This window comes from Eleginops maclovinus, chromosome 10 (genome assembly GCF_036324505.1).
Source record: "Eleginops maclovinus isolate JMC-PN-2008 ecotype Puerto Natales chromosome 10, JC_Emac_rtc_rv5, whole genome shotgun sequence".
NCBI lineage: Eukaryota > Metazoa > Chordata > Actinopteri > Perciformes > Eleginopidae > Eleginops > Eleginops maclovinus.
The window spans coordinates 16,385,147-16,406,093 of NC_086358.1; the positions used below are offsets into that span (position 1 = coordinate 16,385,147).

The window sequence follows — 20,947 nt, forward strand, 5'->3', positions numbered from 1 at the left end:
AGCAGGAACAGAGCGCCTGTGCTTGGTAGATGAGGGAGATTATCCTCCTTTACTGCGACTCAGTTTTAACACGGATCCTAACAGGAGGTGTTCGGTTGTGACACAACATGGGAAACGCCGACACCAAACTGCACTTCAGGAAAGCGGTGATACAGCTCACAACCAAAACACAGGTCAGTTATTTAAAACAATTAATGTCGGTTGTTCGTTTCTGTTTTAAATTCAGCTTGTGGAGATAAAGTTAGAGTGCCAGATGGTAGCCTTAACTGCAGTCTAAATGACACAAAGTGGAAGGGAAATCAAGGAAAACACTTCAGTCAGTTTTTAAATGAGGATTTCCACACATATTATAAATACATCTCATGAATTATGGTTATTTTTCTCTTTACTTGTTGCGTTTAAAAGACTGTCAACAGGCAGGTTGGCCCTATGGGTGATCTGAGTCCTTCACCTGTGTTGTTTGTTTTGTGAAATGATCCTTAAATAACTAGAACATGTGACATATGATTGTTAAATGTTGAATTTAATTAGTTTTCCTGCAGGCAGCATGTGTTTCCCTCGCAGGTGCATTTAAGGTGGAACTAACTAGATGAAGTTGATAAGAATCTTCAGGCACTGCGCTCAGGCCTGTTTTAATGTTAGGACAATTGATTAATCGCTTCAGTTACTTTCAAGAAAAAGACAGAACAAATCTGTGATTGTAGGCCTGAATGTAGTCTGTTTTTTGGACAATCTAAAGACATTTAAAGATGCAGCTTTGGCAATGTTGAAATCTTTAAGACTTATCGATTAATCACTTACTAAATATCTGTCAGATTATTTGTAATTTAAAAGTATCCTTAGTTGCTAATTTTTTTAGTGTCCTACAAATTCTATTTATGTTAAACTAAGAACCAATTATATGTAGAATTTGATGTCTGACTGTCATGTTGGAAAAGCCAACATTATTTAATTCTAAAAGTACAATATTTTTCTGAGATGTATTTAGATGAAATGAAAAATAAGAGTAAAAAAGAAGTAGCTAAACATGTTACTTAAAAACAGTACTTGACACAACATGAAGTCAGAGGAAATAAGACAAAAGATCACTAAATAAGAGAGGGAAATTAACTAAGGTTAACAAATAAAAAAGGTTTTAGAATAAAAATGAAACACATAAAAAACTATCATGATTTACATAGTAATATCTTATTCTGTTTTCTTCTGATTATTGCTGATTCGTGAAACATGTATTAAAAAATGGGTGCACAGTAATGAGCAGTGCAAAGTGAGGATTCTTCAGACTCTGCTCATGATAAACACACAATAAATGTTTTTTGTTTTTGTTTTCTCCTGCAGCCTGTAGAAGCCACAGACGATGCCTTCTGGGATCAGTTCTGGGCCGATACCTCCACCACGGTCCAGGATGTGTTCGCTCTGGTGCCAGCAGCAGAGATCAGAGCTGTCAGAGAGGAGTCTCCATCCAACCTGGCAACACTCTGCTACAAGGTAACCTGCATTCACCAGGATGGATCTACTATGGTTTAACTTTGTTGTTACAGGCGGTAAGGAGTTAGGTGTGGAATGTCATCATTGGACTCTAATATACAAGCCATTTGAAGGAATTTTGAGACAATGTGTTTTTTTTAAGCATCTCAAATATCAAGATTCAATACATTTCCCTTAAATTCTGTTGTCTTAGTGCAGCTATTCTTCACTCAGAGTCACAGGAATGCTGCTGTTTGTTCCCACACTTTATGCGTTGCACACATCAGTGTTTGTAAAGGTCAAAGGTTATTTGACTAAAGCAGATGGGGTGTTCCTTGTAGACCTGGCTGACAAATAAAACGTTCAACAAAAGAAACAAAGAGGCAGGGAGACAGGAGATCCTACATTTCTTACAGCAAGGAACAGTTTTATCTTTTCACATTCCTGAGTAGGTGCTCACCGAGTCACTCGCCATCATCTTGATTGAGTTTTTCAAAAATGAGTTCTCATTTAAATAAGATTTTACAACTTTCAAACTATTACATTTGGGTAAAACTCTTGTACAGCTGTTCTATGTGACTTAGCTGAGCATGAGGAAAATAAAGAAATTGATTAACATAACGTGGTATATACTGTCTGACAGTATCATGTACTGTATTTTCTTTTCAACTTGTGTCAGCTCACTATCAAAGGTTTATGATGTTTAACCTAAGGGAAATATTAAATCCCGAAACTCTGTTTCTTATACCAACTTGTAGAATCTCCTCTAGAATTGGACATAAATATCTTTGGGTTTATACAATGTTTGTCTGCATGGCGTTAGTTTTTAATGACTTCTCACCACCAATCTCTGCTGTCTTTGCAAACCAAAACAAAAAAATTAAATGAAATCTTCCTTTTCAGCTGCCTCAAAGGCTCACCATTCTCACTTGATTTCCTCAAAAACACATTATCCCCAAAATTGTATTTTTTAAATTTGAGGTCAAATTAACTTTGGGTATATGTGTATGAAATTGCTTAAGGTTATGGGCACAGGTGGAGAGAATATTGATGTTGTACACATAATCGTACTAAAGGAAAATGCATACATACATCTGTCGAAATTGAAATCACAAATGTATAAACACCTGACTTTATAGTATTATGGTTTTAAGTTTTCCACATGTGTTTTTTCCCTTAGGCAGTGGAGAGATTGGTGCAGGGTGCAGACTCCGGCTGCCCCTCAGAGAAAGAGCGTCAGATTGTCCTGAACTGCACCCGCCTGCTCACACGCATCCTGCCCTACATCTTTGAGGACGCCGACTGGAGAGGCTTTTTCTGGTCGACCGTGCCCGGGGCCGGCAGAGCGGGGGTACAACTCACACTGACACTCAATCTGTTCCAGGAAGTAGTGCTGAACAGAAACACTCTTGTATAATTCTTGGACTAATTTCCTGTTTGACGCTTAGTCTGCCTCCTTACTGCTCAGATGACATGGGTGAGAAGCTACAATACTGAAAGGTCACCAGCCTGCTAACTGCATCATTAATGATTTCATATTGTAGCTTGTGAGAGATTCAGTTCTGGGAGAGGACAGTAATAGGAAAGTTATGCATTGAGGAAGCAATAATTCAACCTGTTAAATCACAAACCTGTGTGTGTGCGGGGTAAATGGACTGCAATTATATAGCGCTGTTCCAGTCTTTACAACTCCTAAAAGTGCACATACTCATACAAGTCAGCATTCACACACATTCATACAGAGGCATAGGCTGCCATGCAAGGTGCCACCTGCTCAGGGAGACGAACATTCACACACATTCACCCAACATTTGCCAGGCCAAGTTGGGGTTAGGAATCTTGCCAAAGGCTCTCTACCTCTACCAGTGCGCCTAATTGGGTCCAGAGTGTGTGGATGAAAAAAGTTGTTAAATATTACTAATTTAGCTGCTGGCTAGTGCTTTCATACTCCACTGGTTACTGAATGGTGTTCATGTTGAATTTGAACATTCCCTTAAAAAGCGCTCACAATAATTGCAGTCCCACGCTCGTGATGTGATTCTTGATGGCAGTGTTATGCATTACCACTGAGCAGTTGGTGGGAAACACTCACAAAGGATTGTGTGAGGGGAAGAAAGAAGAAGATGATGGCGACTAAATAAACAGTTCAGGTCTCAAAATTCACATAACTCGGATTTGCAAATGTTTTACGAGAATGGGAATGCTAAATACAAGCAGTAGAAATGTCAAGAATCTTGTGAACTAGCCTTGGAAAAAAAGCTTTATTTATTCTCAGAGGTAAATGTATAAATCCTCCACTGCCTTCCCAACCTGCATTTGAGCCTTAACAGCAGTCAGAGAAATCCTATCCGACTGCAGACAGTTTGTAAGTTTAATCTGTCCACAGTTTAAGCGGTTAGAATTGATGGACATTCACAGAGCAGGATCTGTAAAATGAGACTGTTGCTGCTGTCGACGTCACTGTAGGAAAGCCCCCCCTCCTTCCCCCCTCTTCTCTGCCTCCTAACCCCTGCTGGTTCTCTGGTTACCTGGCCGACCAAGGACCCACAGTCCAAACACTGCCTATATTGTCCCCCCACGCAAACCCTCCTCCTGGCCAGTGGTTGAATTAGGAAGGATTGAATGTCCCTTAATTACAGTGTGGGACTGGAGGCAAGTGCAGAGCTGCAGCAGTTGGAACAGACTAATGGGTTGTTTGTAGTTATATGAAATCAGTTTGTGGTTCTGCGGGAAGAAAAATAAGCGAGACATGACATTTCGTACGGGGCGGTCATGATATCAGAGATTTACCACACAAATATTGTGGTCAAAACAATTCACCATGCCAATAATAGCATAACAGCAATAGAAAATGTGGAAAATTGAAATGCTTACAGTCATATTCATCTTTAACTTGAGGGTTAAATGAGAATATTGCGCCCATTTGTATGTTTTTGTTGTTGTTTGTGAGCACTGGATGGTGCAATGGGGCACAGGGTATTAGGTGACCTCCCCGGCACAGGTGTGGGTGATGGGGACTGGGAAGAGCAGTGGTTTTTTGACAGTGTTGACACGCTGTTTTTCTTTGGAAATATTGAAAGCTAAAACTTTGTCGTTAATTGAGATAACACGTGTCCAATTAGTTTGACAGTTAGCCAATCCCTCGGTGATATTGAGTGGCAATAGTCACCAAAGAGAATATTTATACCACTGTATGATAAATATGAAGCTGTAGCAAACAGCTCATTAGCTTAGATCAGCACAGAGACTGAAAACACAGGGTTACAGCTAGCCTGGCTCTGTAGCTAACTACAAACAATACAATTATTAACCAGAAATAACTCATTTGTTATATTTGTACACAAACATGGATGTTTTTTGTGTGACATTTTATTAGGGGAGGCAAAGTGACTGCTGTTTGACCCCATTTACAGTCTTTAAGCTAGGCTAAGCTAACAGTTGTCTGGATGTGGCTTAGCTGTCAGATACCAGATTGGTATCAATCAACTCTCGAGACCAAATGTACATTTTTGCAAACTTAGTAAATTTTACTGTTAATACTGTTTACTTTTACTTAACGAGCATTATGACTGAAGGTTGTTTACTTGTAAGTACTAATTTGAGTCCGTAGTGTTGCCACTTTACTGTTGACTTGAGTGACCTAAAGTTATACTTCCTTGATAACCCACAAATCACCACATTCTCAATTCACATATGGTGTCTATAATTGCAAAACTACAAATGCTGACGTCTTTTAACTCTCTCTTTCTTCTCCAGCATTTGGATGAAGATGGTATTGATGATGAAGCACGGCCGCTGGCTGAATCCCTGCTGCTGGCCATCTCTGACCTGCTCTTCTGTCCAGATTTCACTGCTCAGAGCCACAAGAAGAACAGCCCGGTGAGTACAGAGTACCCTTCTACATTACACCGCCACTCATGTGTGGCAGACGTTCAGCTGTGGCCTGTTTATCCCTCAGTGCAGCTGGACGCAAAAACCTGCCAATATTCAGAATCTAATTAAGGAGAAGCTTTGCCTAGGGCTTGTTCATTATTCGTGAATGACATTTCTGCAGAACATGTGTAGTTGGTCAGGATTTATAGTCAACATTTTGTGACATATGTATATACTTTTTTCTAATCAGATCGTATCAATCGCTTGTTCAGACGTTTAATACAGATTATGGATGATGGAATATGGGACAAATGCTAATTCAGATTATTTTTAAGTCATACTTTAAGAGGCCCCGAGGGGAAATTAAATGCTCACTTCTCCACACATAAAAAACACACCTGCATTAGTAAAGGGGTTTTACAGTGAAGGGGCTGCCATGGTTTGGCGCCTGGGCGCACTCTGTACTTGGTCTCATAGGGACTGGAACCAGTGAAATGCGTCAAACTAGTGCACATTGTGAGCAAATTTGAGTAGTTAGGTTTTCTTGCAAATGAGTTTGTGCTTTAGTAAACCCAATAAATTATAAATACATTGGTTGTAAAGATATAAATAATGGTGACACAGTTAAGAAGTCAGTTGCGGTATACTTTAAGCAAAAGGACACAATTTTCACTTTAATATTTGTTATTTCATCACAAATGCTGCACAATTTGGAAAAAGAACTAATTTGATAAGATGTATATTAATACTGCTGCCCTTTTCATTGCAAGCAATATTGTTATTGCTGTATTCAATAATATCGTGTAGCCTACATTTTCCTTTTTTATAATGCAGCCCTAACCTAGAAATTACATAGATATCAATCTTCACATCTAACTGGCATATTAGTTATCCACTATTCTTTAAAGAAACTTTCCACAGAAGAAGAAATAAGCCTTCCTATACATGTTGGCCCTTAAGTTACAACAATGTCAATACTTATGTAAGAGGCAAGTCCTTGTTATTAAGCCCCGTGGCAGTACAGTCACTGTTCTTATCTCCTCCAAACAAACTTCAGTAGCTGGAGTTAATGAGTGACTCTATCTGAGACAGAGGAAGGGAGGAGTGGCCATGTTTGACAACTGGGCTGAGAAGAGGAGGGTGGACGCTACTTAATCCAGCTGAGCAAACGTGTGGGGCTGGAGAGCATAGGAGGTGACAGGAAGTAGCTGTACTGCAGGTCCTTACCTCTATAATCAGAGCACTCCTCACACCTCTCTGCCCCTAGGAACTGTTCATTTCAGTGGAACTGGTGTAAATTGTGCATTAGGAGGTGGAAAATGCCCAGAGGCTGAGGTTTGTTCCCACCTGCCTCTGTGACCTGTGAAGCATGCATGCACAAACACACAGAGACCTGGCTTGGGGTTAGTTTTCACTTTCCAGTAACGATGTGGTGATTTGAAGGTGAAAAGGCGTCTGTGTCAAAGAGTCAGTACACCCAAAATACTAAGAATTGGAACGCATTATAAAACGAAAGAGCCGTGGAGCGAGAGCCACAGATTCCAATATATATGTTTTTGGTAGTCTTAGATCTCACTCATCACTAATTTTGTGTCTCTTTTTGCATCTGTTTGAAGATTGTTTTACTCATATTCTGTCACTTTTTGATCATTTTGCATCTCTTGGTAGTCATTTTGTTTCTCCTCATGATCTTTTGAGTCTCTGTGTGGTTGTTTTGCATGTCATTGTAGTCGTTTTCTGTCTTTTGTTAGTAGTTTGCATCACTTTGTTCTTTGTTCACTTGTCTTTTCTTAGTATTTCTCTTTCTCTTTTTGGATGTGTTGTATGTCTTTGGCAACACCAGATGTTTTCTAAAAAGCAATATGAATGTGACAAAGATGTTGTTGTTCACTATTCAAAATCCCCAAATCAATGCTTCCTGGGTCTGATTAAACACAAAATTACTTTTGGTGTGGTGTGGCAGGGTGCCCTTTGTTGTCAGTTTACTTCTAAAGAACAATGGCAGCACCTTGTCACATCTATAAATGACACTGTAGTTATCGGTGCTGAGGTGTCACATGCAGATATTGTCAGCTTAGTCCTCTTGTATAATGCCATGGTGTAAAGTAGGTGTGAACACAGTCCCACTGCTCTGTTTAGAGTGAAATGTTGCCCTTTTGCAAATATTTATGTAACCTGAGATGCTCTGAATCGGTGAATAGGAAATGAGTTAACAGAAAATGCAGTTCCATGATTTTTGGGCCGAAAACATATAGTTTCGTGTTCTCCTTGTTGGCATTTTATAAAAATGTAGCAGGTGGTTCCTTTGTCTTGACCTCTCTTTAGGATATTGTGGGTGTTTGAGAGTCCCAATGTCTTTTAATTTGAACATAATTAGGTAATTTCACTTCAGATTCTTTTTTAAATACAACAGAAAACCTACAGATATATCCGCCAATGAATATTGTGTTTTCCAGAGCTTAAGACAATGCTTACAAGATCCTCAAAAAGTCAATTTACAATAATTGAGAAGTTTGATCCTGAAAGAATGTTTTAAGTTTAACTTCTATTGAAAATTCAGGTTATGCCAAGACTGAAATAAAAATGTTCTATAATAAATACAATGACATTTTTTCATTCCTTTTGTCTGTTTTGCAGGACACAGCCGAGGGCATTCGATCCATAGACAGCTGCGAGTACATCTGGGAGGCCGGGGTGGGCTTTGCTCAGTCCCCTCCTCTCAACTACATCCACGACCTCAACAGGTGAGACTGCAGCCAAGCAGGGACTGTGAAGAACTTATTTTGAGTTGTCTCGTTCATTTTAATTAAATAAAATGTGGTAGAAAGGAGTGCAATCACAACTGAATAAATTACCAGTGTGTGTGGTAAAGTGTCAATCAAAAGCAATGTTATCTCGTTGGCAGGCACTGCAATTGGGTAAAAATGTTTAGTTATTTCACCCAAGTCTGATGGCATTTTGCCTGATGGTGGTACAGCAGTGTTGCGTTCGCTTGAAAACTAGGGGTACAAAGGGAAGCAGCAACATATAAAATAACTGTGAGGAAAAAGGAGAGAGAGGATACTCGGGAGATATAGTTTAATTACTCAAAAATGAAGGGAATTTACAAGCAAACTAACGACAAACAAAAACAACTTTCTTATAAAAGATTCAACATGATGAATTTAAATGGCCGTAATCAGAAACCCTGGATTCATTGTCCTCCAAATACATTGCTACCATCAGCCAATCTGAAAAATCAAGCTAGAACTTTGTGTTACAAGAAATAACTGTCAAATAATACCAGATATGGTATTATGGTAATTTAGAATAAAACTGGTTGCCAGGTCTTTTTTTCAAATCATTCAGGCTATAGTATAAAGAGATTTCTGGTAAATGTTTAACTAACATTTGTCTTGTGTTCTTGTTTGTTCAGGACGGAGCTGCTGAAGTTGCTCCTCACCTGTCTGTCTGAGGCCATGTACCTCCCCCCCTCGTCTGAGTGTAAAAACCCAAACCCCTGGGTGTCCTTCTTCTGCTCCTCAGAAAACAGGTGACACAAACAAACATAACCTGAACATGTAGGCCAAGAGTACTGGTGATGCACTGACCCTAAAATCATCTTTAGTGCAGCTTCTTTTAGAGATATTAGCTGTAATATATGCATTACACAAGAAATATTTTGTAAACTGTCCAGATATGTCCACACAGGACTTCAATACTCACAAGCAAAAACAATGTTATGGAATGTTTTCTTATCATACTAAGTGTAATCATTTGCCAAAAAAGCTGGCAGCACTTCCTTTTAGTACAGTCAGAGGACATTTCAATAAAAAAATATCAAAAACAAAACAAAGGAAGATATAAATAGAACTCTGAAATTCCCCAGTGGTAAAAGCGCCCTTGAACATGTCTCACCCTCTGCTTTACATTACCCCACACTATGGAACATGTAACCCCCTCTGAAGAGCCCCTCGCCTCTGCACACACTGATAGGCCTCCATGCCACTGACCTCCACCTGTCCTTTACTGCTTCCCCCAGACATGCCTTGCCTCTGTTCACCTCCCTGCTCAACGTGGTGTGTGCCTACGACCCCGTGGGCTACGGCATCCCGTACAACCACCTGCTGTTCTCCGACTACCGGGAGCAGCTGGTGGAGCAGGCGGTGCAGATCCTTATCGTCACCCTGGAGCACGAGGCCGGGTCGGCCACTGGCTCCGCCCTCCAGGCCCTGGACACCTCTGCATCCCCCTCAGATGGGGAAGAGCAGGAAGTGAGAGGGGATCATTTTTTTAGTAGAATCAAATGTAATCTCTTACTGGTTCAGTTTAAAATCATCTGTTTTATTTATTTTTTCAGCCAGCTGGACCTGATAACCTCTTTGTGAATTATCTCTCCAGGATACACAGAGAAGAGGTAAATTATGGATGTCCCAATCAGATTTTCAGTATCAATAATGGCTTGATATGGCCAATATCACTATCATAGAACAATCATTATCTGACATGATCCATTAGTCAAATCCTTCAACAACTGTTTTTGAGGCAACATTTGTTGTCTCACTATTTTACTCTCAAAACAATTTACATCTACATGTCTTTTACCTGAGGCTTTTATCCAATACCACTAATATACTTTTTCAAACCGTATACATGCCTACAAGAGGAGCAATTTGGTGTTAAGTATCTTGCCCATGGACACTTTAAAATGTTCACTTCGGGGACCGGGATGGAACTACTGACCCTATAATTGATAGACGCCATTGATTACCCCCATACTCTCATTTTTTTCACAAAGTTGCCCTTATTGCCATGTCGCCTGCTGGGGAAAGGCAAGTTAATTCATATAGCGCAATGCAATTCAAAGTGCTTTTTGAAAAAAAACCTATAAAAGCATTAGATATTGTGCAACAGCAACACATCATATAGACTTTCAATCTTCCTGACCTCCCCTGTCGGAGAACATTGGCTAGACTTTACTCTCATCAGCTGTGGGTCGACAGCACTGCTATGTTATGTGACTATACTTTTCAGAAAATAATCTGATCTGAGGAGAGATATGTCACCTACTTAAATGCTCCTTTACAATAGAATGACAATCTAAGATCAGAGTATGTACGACATCTGAGCTTCTAATATATTTGAATGAATGTTATATTTATAGATAGGAATTTGAAAAAGTGCATCCATGCAAATGAAAGAGTGATATTCCACCGTCCATAGGTAAAATTTAACACCCTACAATATTATCTGACTTCATCAGGACTTAAGTTTTATCCTGAAAGGTCTGGGGAGGCTGATGAACAACCCTCTGGTGCAGACATACCTACCCCGCTCCACCAAGAAGATCCAGTTCCACCAGGAGCTGCTCATCCTCTTCTGGAAGTTCTGTGACTTCAACAAGGTGTGGAGCTCCGTTTATCTGAATGATGCTAAGCTTCTATCAATGAACACAGAAAAATAAGTGGTCTCATTGAGGACTGCACGATTTGGATAAAATAAGAAGTTGCTATAATTTTGACTGTTGTTGAACACTGTTTCACCAAATGTTGTGCTACTGTGATTTGCGATATTGCACCAAATCCATATTGCGCTTTAAAAAAGAATGTTGTTATTATTGTGCAGCCCTGATGTCAACATATGCTTGTCTCTTCTGCTTTACTAGCATGATCACTAAAAAACACTACATAATATCGAAGGGATTTCCGACAAAGCCCTGTTTAAAATAAAGCTACCGAAATTCATCATCATGTATTTCTTGATGTGAGGGAATAAGACGGATGAATAGGGAAACTCAGGTGTGTTTGTGTGTTTTAGAAATTCCTGTTCTTTGTGCTGAAGAGCAGCGATGTGTTGGACGTGCTGGTTCCCATCCTCTTCAGCCTCAACGATGCCAGAGCAGATCCGTGTGAGTCTCACGGGTTAGATATATTTATCTTTGCACATGCATGTTGAGATGAGTGGTAACTTGCATAGATTGTTGTTTCATACCCTGGAATAATCTGTCGTTTTACATGTGTGTTTGCAGCTCGTGTTGGCCTCATGCACATCGGCGTGTTCATCCTGCTGCTGCTGAGCGGGGAGAGGAACTTCGGTGTACGTCTGAACAAGCCGTTCACTCTGCACGTCCCCATGGACATCCCTGTCTTCACAGGAACCCACGCAGACCTGCTCATTGTTGTAAGACATTTGATGTTAGAGCATAGTTTATATTCTTTAGTAAAGAACGATTTACCCCAAACAGATGAGTTGTATACTATTTACTTTCAAGTCTGTATTTTTTTTTTTGTCAACATTGTCCCTCTGTTTTATTTATGTTTGTATTATGTGAATGAATACGTTTTAATCTGATCATTTTTAGATCTTCCACAAGATTACCACCAGTGGACACCAGCGTCTGCAGCCTCTGTTTGACTGCTTACTTACAGTAATAGTGAACAGTGAGTATCACAAAGGAAGTGTCGCACCCTAGTGGCTTAATGTCAGAATTGCAGATAAATCTTCTGTGTCATTTTAACTTTATTTTGCCCTCTACAGTTTCACCTTATCTGAAGAGCCTTTCCATGGTGGCGGCTAACAAGCTGCTCCACCTCCTGGAGGCTTTCTCCACCCCCTGGTTCCTTTTCTCCTCGCCTGAGAACCACCACCTTGTCTTCTTCCTGCTGGAGGTCTTCAACAACATCATCCAATATCAGTTTGATGGTAAGAAAATAATAGTAAAATAATAGTGGTGGTTTGTTAAATAAACCAAGTTTCTAGGAACCCTTGTTTGTTTTTTCAAGTAAATTACAGTATCACCAAATCACCATCATTACATTTGTTTTTATATAAAAATAATTGAGTATTATCCTCATTACAATGAGAGTTAATGTGTGATTCCTTATAACATTGCCTAACGGAAGCATTATATAAGGTGAACAAAATAGGTCCAAGTACAGAGCCTTGCGGAACTCCATGACTAACTTTTGTTTGCGTGGAGGATTGAACGTTGACCCGTACAAACTGACACCGTTAAAAATAGTTATAAGTTGGACTCAAACCAGCTCCTTTTGTATTTGTAATCTGTCATGCTAACATCAACAAATGGAAAAATAGTCAAATATGAAAATGTGCTTAAGTGGCTCTTTCAGACACAAACTCCTAACTAAATCTCCCTCACAGGTAACTCCAACCTTGTGTATGCCATCATCCGGAAGCGTAATGTTTTCCACCAGCTGGCCAACCTGCCGTCCGACACAGCATCTATTCAGAGGGTTCTGCAGAAGAAGAAGAAGTCTGGGATCTCCAGGACAAACTCCACAGAGACAGAGTCCATAGAGAGGAGCAGACCTGCTGATTATGTTGAGCCGGGAACACTCAAAGCCAGTTTAGAGGCCACTCCAGGTAAGAAAGGAGACACTAATATACAGAGGAAACCTTCCCAGTAAATTACTTGCATATATATTTTTTTACATATTAATTAAGAGTCAAATGTTTTTGGGAATTTGGAAATCTCATTTTCACCACATTTAAAAAGAAATGTCCCCATGTTTTTACAAATAAACAAATTGGTCTTTAAATTATATATGAACGACCACTTTTTGTACTTATGTTTTATTTTTTCGCAGTCTTTTGTGTGTCTCATTTGTGCTTATTTGTTGTCATTATGGGTCTTTTTTAATGTAGGTATCAAGGACAAATAACTGGTTGTTTGAGAAGCTTCTATAGATGTTTTTTATTTGGTATATTCTGGATGTCCATTGAAACAAGTTGTAACAGGCTGTTACTAACAGCTGTGATTCCAAGTTGTCAAAAGCTAAAGTGCCCCATGAAGTTTTTAAGAGAATCTTTCCAGCTTTCAAGCCTGCAAAGAGCTGAATTATGTTAATACTGAACTACAAATATTTAACTTTTTTTCTTCTGCAATTCAAAAAAAGAATGTTTTTATCCATTAGGAATTGATAAGATAACAGCGAAGTCCCAGGTGAGTGTGGACGGCACCATGATCACTGTGCCTCCTTCATACTCTCCTGCTGACACCAGTGCTGTGGCTGGAGCAAGCGACACAGAGTCCAACTCAGAGAGAGACCATGAGGTACATCAGACTTCACATTACTCTCTTACTGTTTTTTTGTCTAAAAGTAAAATCCATCTAATAGGTCAAGTTAAAGTCCTGTGCTTTCATTTCATAATCAGGCATACCACTCAGAGTCAGGAGTAGCGAGGAGTCGATTGTCAAGTGCATCATCATCATCAGCACCCTGGAGAGCTAACACAGACTGGGTTAGTGGAAGTGTTTTCTACCTTTTTATTATTCCTTCTATTTTTTTTATCATATTTATCATGCTGCTTGTGTGTTCTCAGGTGTTGTCATGGAAAGCCAAACTTCCTCTACAGACCATCATGAGGCTGTTGCAAGTGCTGGTGCCTCAGGTGGAGAAGATTTGCATTGACAAGTAAGAAATTATATACAGTATAGGATATCTTATAGGTCCAATATTCCCTCTCTTTTAGCTGTGTTTTGGTTTCAACAAACTCCTAATAAAATACCTGCCGATTCAGATGCTAAATGTTCCACTTTTTTCACTAGCTAGTTCCTATATTTGTTGCGTTTGGTGGTGGTCAGGTTGTGTAAATAATGGATTTATGAGATCTATTTTCACTCGAACCAAAACCTTTACGTTGTTAAATTTTACCAAGACACCAAAATGTACAACTCTGAAAAACTGCGATAACGGTCGAAATCCTGTCATCACTGCAACACCTTCCACATCACACTGTGATTGTTAATTTATCAATAATAAGTACTTTTAATAATTCAGATTAGTTTAATATGTATTTTTTTCATCATCAGGGGTTTGACAGACGAGTCAGAAATCCTGAAGTTCCTTCAGCACGGCACACTGGTCGGCCTCCTGCCAGTCCCTCATCCCATCCTCATCAGGAAGTACCAGGCCAACGCCGGCACGGCCATGTGGTTCCGCACCTACATGTGGGGGGTCATCTACTTACGGTAAACAAACATAAAAATAAGCCTGTACAAAACATATTTATTTTACCTGCTGTATTTTTGGGCAATTCTACGGATCCCCTGAGAGGCATGTGGGGGGGAAATATGTGGGAAAGGAATTTTATGATTTAAAAAGTTTGCTCCTATGCATATTATTTCAAACTGGGGGGGGGGGAAAACGGATGCCAGGATCATTTATCAAAGTTATTTATTTTTATTCATGTTGGTTGTTATGATAATGTTTGGCCACACGAGGCTGATCTGCAACTATACCCTATATTTTAAATGTTTATTTGTGGGTGAGCTTAAATATCTCTGCAAACTTCTATCACAAGCTACATGAATTGTATAAATGTCACAGATTTTTTTAAAAGCAAGTTAGAAAGCTTATTCTGAAAAACTTCCGTCTGATTTGAAGTTATAAACACAGGAAAGAAAAACAATTATTTGACTTTTTTTTCTTTTCTGATTTTTGTTACTGCAGCAATGTGGATCCTCCAATCTGGTACGACACGGATATCCGGCTCTTTGAGATCCAGAGGATTTAGAGCAGCTGCTGAAGGTGTCGACTGTTTTTGTCACACACTCATCAACAACAGGATCTGCTGGTTTTTACTTTCCTCACACCTGAACTTTGCTCGAGGAACCATTCACAGCTCTCTGGAGCTATTTAAAACAAGCAGAGATAATCTTGTTCTTCATTCCTGCAAGCAACATTTTTAAATGTGTCAAAACATACTGTGCATCATTTCCAATCTCTGTTATAAGCATTGCCAAATGGTCATTAAATCTGATGTAATCAGGATATGTGTTTAACATTTTTTATTTACTTTTCCAGACTAGCAGAAATGTCTTTACAGAGCTGGGTTTGTGCGTGTGGGCACGTTCACATTGAAGCAGGAAAGGGACAAACACAAACTGTTGACAGTTGGAAAATCTCAGTTCTCCAAGCAGATACGAATGTTTGCTGAACCTTTTTAATGTCCTTTTATTTAAGTGCTGCAGGGATGACGTATTTTCATCTGCCAACTCGAAAGTGAGTCCCATTTGTTCCTTCAACAAAAATCCAATGAGAGCTTACCATTGGACACTACTTAAGTACTTGTAGATGTACAAAGGGAATTGGCCTGGAAGTTAAAAACTAAGGATTAAACTTAGGCAATGTACAACTTGCACCCCTGTCACATAACTTCAACAGTACTACCACTAAGCTTGCAACTTGTAATTGCATTTCACGACAATCAAACATAACTTAGGATAGTTTCCAGGAGCGCCAGTACAAACACAACAAAGCTGATAAATTGGACTAGCGATGATGTTCAATGTCCCTAAAGAACCTCTGTAGTCTGATTTAGGAAATTGTTAGCAACCACCCATCTTAAGACACCTAAAAGCTTCCCTATTCAAGAGTTTACTGAAGCATGGTATGTCAACTTGAAAATGTCTTAAGCAGGCAGTTTAAGGACTATTGGAACTAAAAGGAAAAAACATAAAAAAACAGTCTCAGACCAAAACTATAAAAAGATGTCCTCAAACTCTTTTCCAAACTCCCATTTAATATATAAACCAACTCATAAGTGAGTGTCATGTGGTTTTTCCACTAAACATTTTCATATTTCCTGCTATATCAGTCATGTAGTAGAGTTATGCCTCTGCTGCAGGTCACGCAGAGATGAGCAGCTCCATCAGAGCCCCCACTGAGTGCATCCTGTAGAAGACGCTGAGCGGCTGACCCAGGTTCACCAAAACGAACCACACAGAGAAGCCGAAAAACTGTTTCCCCAGGCCGTTCTCAAACTGGGGGTGGACTCCAAACGCAGGGATGACCCAAAGCTGCAACAAAAGGCAACATATATCAGCTTTATAAAGCAGAAATAACAAAGAGACGCTTATTAACACGTGTGCCTCGGTTTAGGAGAGATGTTCAGGTGTCCATAGAGGAAGGACAAAGTTACAAAAAACTGCCCAAAAAGTTTATAAATATCATTAAAAAAAATCACTCCTCAAAACCAAATTATTTATTTATTTATTATTTTATTTTTATATGTAAATACCAAAATAAAATGTTATTGGCAAGGGAGAAATGTTATTCTGTTTAGTCTAGGAAATGTCATGATTAGCAACAATGGTTATGGTGCATTTTTTGTCCAGGCTAGGGTAAAAAAAACAAACATCCTGGTTACGCTCGAGGGCAGAATCATCCCTGTCCTTAAACTGCTAGAAAAATGTTATACAATAATATTATTTTCACTTAGTTTAACAACATCCGACCTACAGTATAACTACCAAATGTTCATTAATATTCGGGGTGTAATGATTTAAATAAAAAAAAACTAACTGATAGCAACGAATACAAAAGAATACCAACCAAAATGTAGGCTCAATCATGTAAATCAGACAACTGACACTCACCATCACATTAGAAAGGATGAGGAAGGCACATATTTCTTGTATCGCTCTTTTGGTCCAGGGCTTCTTCCCATCATGCTGTTGAGCAGCCGCTATGGTGTTCCCCTCCAGCAGCGAAACATCCGTCTTCCCCTCCACTGGCTTTTGAGCAGCAACTTTTTTCTTAGGCTGTGGCAGAGTTTGTTATTGAAACAAAACCGTTCAATAGTATTCAAAACATAGAAATGCAGGTGTTTTACCAAAACACAAATCAGTTTGCTGTCAAAAAGTTGATTTACTTGAAAGATCTGTAAAAATGTTGTTATCCCACAAAGAATCATCACTGTGTTTATCAGAGATTTGTTCATAATTTCTTGGAAATAAACTATTTAGCCGAAGCATGATGGAAAAACTCAGACATTTTTATATAAATAAGTATATAAGTAGCATTTTAAAATGTGTATGTAACTAACAGCCGACAGCCCTAGCATGTACTTTGAAGATGCTGCTCCGCTGCTTCTCCTTCCTCTTGGCGAAGAGTTTGGGGTGCCTGTGCAGGCCTTCGATGATGAAGATGTTCTGGAGGATGAGCTCCAGCAGACTGAGGAGAGAGTAGGACAGGTCGAGGTCCCCCAGAAGCCCCTGGGTTCCCACAGCTAGCGCCGCCACCAGGGAGAAGTAGGACAGGGCTAGCTGACCCATAGCTGCCGCCACCAGGAGGAGCACATCCAGGCTGCGGGTGGGGTTGTGCCCCCCTTCGTTGGCCCTCCTCTCCAGCCTGTACACCAGCATCCCGGCCAGGGTGCACAGAGACATAACAGGCATGACTGCTAGGTGATACCCATAAAACATGAGGAAGGCGGTGAGGCGGAGCTGCTGCTGCCCCACCCAGACCTGGTAGAGAATGAAGATGACAACTCCAGCTGCGAGCACCAGGGCTCCGAATACCAGCCCGTATATGACCCCTCCTTGGTAGACAACATGAAAGGTGAGCTTCTGGGAGACATGGTGGGGACCAGGACTCATCCTGCGGCCCACGTTCTTCCACATGACGTAGATCATGCAGCCTGCCATCAGGTAGTACTCCATGTTGAAGGGGTAGAGGATCTCGAAGCCTTTCCTGAAGATGAGGCAGGCTGCACTCGCACTGCACTGGCACAAGGTGGAATTTGCAAGTCCTGGAAGCAGTCATAGAGGAATGGATTTAAAATATAGACATATAGTACAAGCTGTGGTGTATTCAATAAGATCACTGATTCTATACATTATTTGCATTGAAAATGTGAGCTACAGTAAGTATCAAAGTATACTCAGGAAAATGTATTCTAAATTTAAGTATTTATAGTAGAAAAATGTCCCCTGTCATTTTAGTGTTTTTATATATATATATATATATGATAACAGAGTTGGTACTCAAACATTAATGTAAAAGCAGGTTTTAACTGTTAGTTGTAGAACATAATTTCATTTATTAAGATTATGGATTTGTTGATTATTCTCTTAGTTGTTGATTGTTTGATTTTCAAAAAGTGTGAAAATAGTAAGAAAATCCCACTTATAGAAGGCAAAAAACTTCATAATCTAACCAATACATTACAATTATTAACAATATGAAAAGAAAAGTAGCTTGTAAAGCTTGATCAAGGAAATGTGTTCTACAGGAAAAATTACTTAAAGGATATTTGCCAATTCATTTTCTGATCTAACAATCATTTCAGCTGGAATAGTACATTTTCATGTATTTTGTGCAAAAACAATATAGTTTTATAGCGTTAATAAAGAGTTCAGATAAATACAGTTTGGTAAAAAGGAGAAAAATGTCAACTTGAGATGCAGTAGGGTAGAAGTAAAATGTAGTAAACACCTAATACTAATAATAATCAATGGTGCATGTGCCTCAAAATTGCAGTACTTGAGTAAATGCACTTACTTTTACCCACTAAATATAAGGGGGAAGGGGCATGATTACACTTGAGAAGTTTAAGTACCTGCTAAAGCTGAGGTATCTGCTTCAGATGAGTTTATGTTGCTGAAGTCCAGCCTGTCTTCTTTTTCTAACTCGATCTCCTCGTGGATGGTGTCCTCCGTCACCGCGTTGAGCCACAGCAGCAGGTCAGCCGCGAGAATCACCATCAGCCCCGACCTGCAGCAAATACAGGCAAATCAGAGGGTTAACAAAACAAATGCAACGATAACATTCACATGGATCTAAAATATGTGTAAAATACACAAAAGGATGCACCTGGTGATGATCTTGTGTCTGTGAATGCAGTCTTTGGAGTGAGCCCACAGTAGATACGTCTGCAACATAGAAATAGGCAGAACTATGGATTAACAGACCTTTTGGAATGATGGATTGTTTCCATTTTGAATTTGTGGTGTGCAAAAGAGAACAGAGGTGCTAATTGTATCTACCTTAAACGTTTCAACCTAATTAAAAAATCTTAATAGTTTTTGAGCTGGGACATCACAAAGATCTTTCTTCCACAATCAAATATTTCTTAAGACCTTTTTTTTTCTCTGACAGCTTTAAGTTCTCTTTCCCACAGTATAAAAATCAGTACCTGCAGCACGAGGAAAGGAGCCTCGATGAATGGAGAGAGCACTTTAGTAGCAGGCTTACACTCCCTCATGCTGATCAAATAACCAACCCTGAAGATATACAACAGCAGACTGAATGCAGCAAACAGCATGAGCACCACTGAAGCAGAGAGAGAAGGACATATTTATTACACTATTCAAACTAATATCATCCAGTATTCTGTCAAGAATGACACAGGAGCTTACCGGTGACAGTGATTCCCCCAGCATGGTGGTCCTTATGTGGGCAGATGCCGGGCTGTTTACTGGCCCACATAAGGTACCACAGCATCCACAGCACACTGACCCCAATCAGCAACAGCATGAACACCAGGGGCTCCTGGTGCTTCAGGCCCTCGGGGTTGAAAACCTGTCCAGCCACCAGGGCAGCTCCCAACAGAATCACATTCAGACCCAGCAGACCCGAGATCAGACGCCTCCCGCTGGGGACCCACACCAGCACCGGGTCCTGGATCTGATGCTCTGAGTTCCTAACTGGTTCGTCATTTTGCAGATTTTCAGCTTTCCCCCGGGAGGAATCCAGCTCTGTGACGCCGTTATCTACCTTCATGTTTTTTCTCCAAAATTTGTTTTTAGTTCCTTTCACCTGCCTTCTTCTTTTTTCCCTTTCCATTCAGAACGAAGACTTTCTCTTTGTACTTTCCTCTAGTTCAACATGTGAAGGCTTGCATCTGAAAGTGCTGTAACGCGCCTCTGACACCAGTGTAGGTGTGTTCACAACATGGCACATTTCAAAGGTGCAGTGTTTACTTTTCATGTTGACCTTAGTTTTATTTGTAGTTCGCTTCCTGGTCCGAAACTTTGATGACCTATAGCTATGCCTTAAACTTAAACCCTTAAAAGGATTTTATGTATTTTAATAATTTACACTCTGTTACATTGAATCCAAAAAAATGGTTTGTGGTCAGTGAGGTTATTTTACTTTGAAAGGGTTTATCAGCGGGGCTCTCTGCCATGTAATGTCTCTGTTTGCGTGTACTCTACACCAGGAACTGACTAATGAATGAAACCTCACTCTTATCACTGCAGTGCTTCAAGTGGCAGCTAATAGTTCAGTCACAGCTGATAACCTGCTGAAACTGCTGGTGTTTCTGGATTGACTTTCAGTGTCACATTCAAATGTTCATGCAGGTGGTTTTGCATGTTTTAGCCGATTTAAAACAAATTGAGTGTAGGCCTGCTTTACATCATGCTTTTTGCTTTTGTAAACATGTTGCGTTTGCTATGGAAATGTCATTGTATTTTTTTTGCTTTTTAGGAAAGGTGTTGGTTTCCATGTTTTTCTATTGTATGGATTACGGAAAAAAACAGTCAATAAACCAGCTTGTGTTTTAAAAGTCATCACAGTGAACACCAAGTCTAAATTATTTTTGGTAAAGATTAGAGTGCCAGCATTTTAAATCAATATGCATTAAAAGTAGATTAATTCATAATTTAAAACTGACACAAATATTAACTTCACTATCTGCTAAATGATTTTTACAAACACACAGAAAGAAAAAAGGAAATGCCTGGAACTTCAGAAGAAATACATCCAAAAGTCTGAAGTTGTGCTGCAAAATATAGTCAAGAGGTATTTTTATATTTAAAATATACGTTATTCCAGGTATAGGATTTCAAACCGGCAAACATTTCAAAGATATTCTTGGG

The 20,947-nt window shown here is 39.6% G+C and overlaps 2 protein-coding genes across 3 annotated transcripts; one reads left to right on the top strand and one right to left on the bottom strand.

Moving 5' to 3' along the window:
- Positions 1 to 17,094, top strand: hid1b (HID1 domain containing b). 2 transcript variants are annotated; one of them, XM_063894046.1, is made up of 19 exons: positions 1 to 173; positions 1,339 to 1,488; positions 2,648 to 2,818; positions 5,224 to 5,346; positions 7,978 to 8,084; positions 8,756 to 8,872; positions 9,362 to 9,593; positions 9,680 to 9,736; positions 10,583 to 10,723; positions 11,137 to 11,227; positions 11,348 to 11,499; positions 11,681 to 11,759; positions 11,857 to 12,021; positions 12,481 to 12,702; positions 13,236 to 13,393; positions 13,495 to 13,581; positions 13,663 to 13,754; positions 14,153 to 14,311; positions 14,793 to 17,094. In XM_063894046.1, exons 1-19 carry the CDS (start codon positions 108 to 110, stop codon positions 14,854 to 14,856), a joined length of 2,433 nt encoding a protein of 810 aa, XP_063750116.1. In that variant the 5' UTR covers positions 1 to 107; the 3' UTR covers positions 14,857 to 17,094. The 2 variants fall into 2 exon arrangements, with proteins under 2 accessions (XP_063750116.1, XP_063750117.1); XM_063894047.1 differs by having other exon boundaries at positions 13,254 to 13,393.
- Positions 15,116 to 19,983, bottom strand: LOC134871325 (proton channel OTOP3-like). Its single transcript, XM_063894048.1, has 7 exons — positions 19,484 to 19,983; positions 19,261 to 19,397; positions 18,939 to 18,997; positions 18,685 to 18,839; positions 17,192 to 17,874; positions 16,721 to 16,885; positions 15,116 to 16,141 (listed from the first exon to the last, which is right to left on the bottom strand). The coding sequence occupies exons 1-7, from the start codon at positions 19,908 to 19,910 to the stop codon at positions 15,971 to 15,973; spliced, it is 1,797 nt and encodes a 598-aa protein (XP_063750118.1). The 5' UTR covers positions 19,911 to 19,983; the 3' UTR covers positions 15,116 to 15,970.
- Positions 19,984 to 20,947: the final 964 nt, after the last annotated feature.

What these genes read in the sequence shown, in the direction of transcription:
- hid1b (XM_063894046.1), top strand. Translation starts at nt 108, where the DNA reads ATGGGAAACGCCGACACCAAACTGCACTTCAGGAAAGCGGTGATACAG. An exon ending in GCCACAAGAAGAACAGCCCG is followed by an intron (nt 5,347 to 7,977) that starts GTGAGTACAGAG and finishes TCTGTTTTGCAG; the next exon opens with GACACAGCCGAGGGCATTCG. An exon ending in ACTCAGAGAGAGACCATGAG is followed by an intron (nt 13,394 to 13,494) that starts GTACATCAGACT and finishes TTTCATAATCAG; the next exon opens with GCATACCACTCAGAGTCAGG.
- LOC134871325 (XM_063894048.1), bottom strand. Translation starts at nt 19,910, where the DNA reads ATGGAAAGGGAAAAAAGAAGAAGGCAGGTGAAAGGAACTAAAAACAAA. An exon ending in CTCCTTTCCTCGTGCTGCAG is followed by an intron (nt 18,998 to 19,260) that starts GTACTGATTTTT and finishes TCTATGTTGCAG; the next exon opens with ACGTATCTACTGTGGGCTCA. An exon ending in AGACACAAGATCATCACCAG is followed by an intron (nt 18,840 to 18,938) that starts GTGCATCCTTTT and finishes TATTTGCTGCAG; the next exon opens with GTCGGGGCTGATGGTGATTC.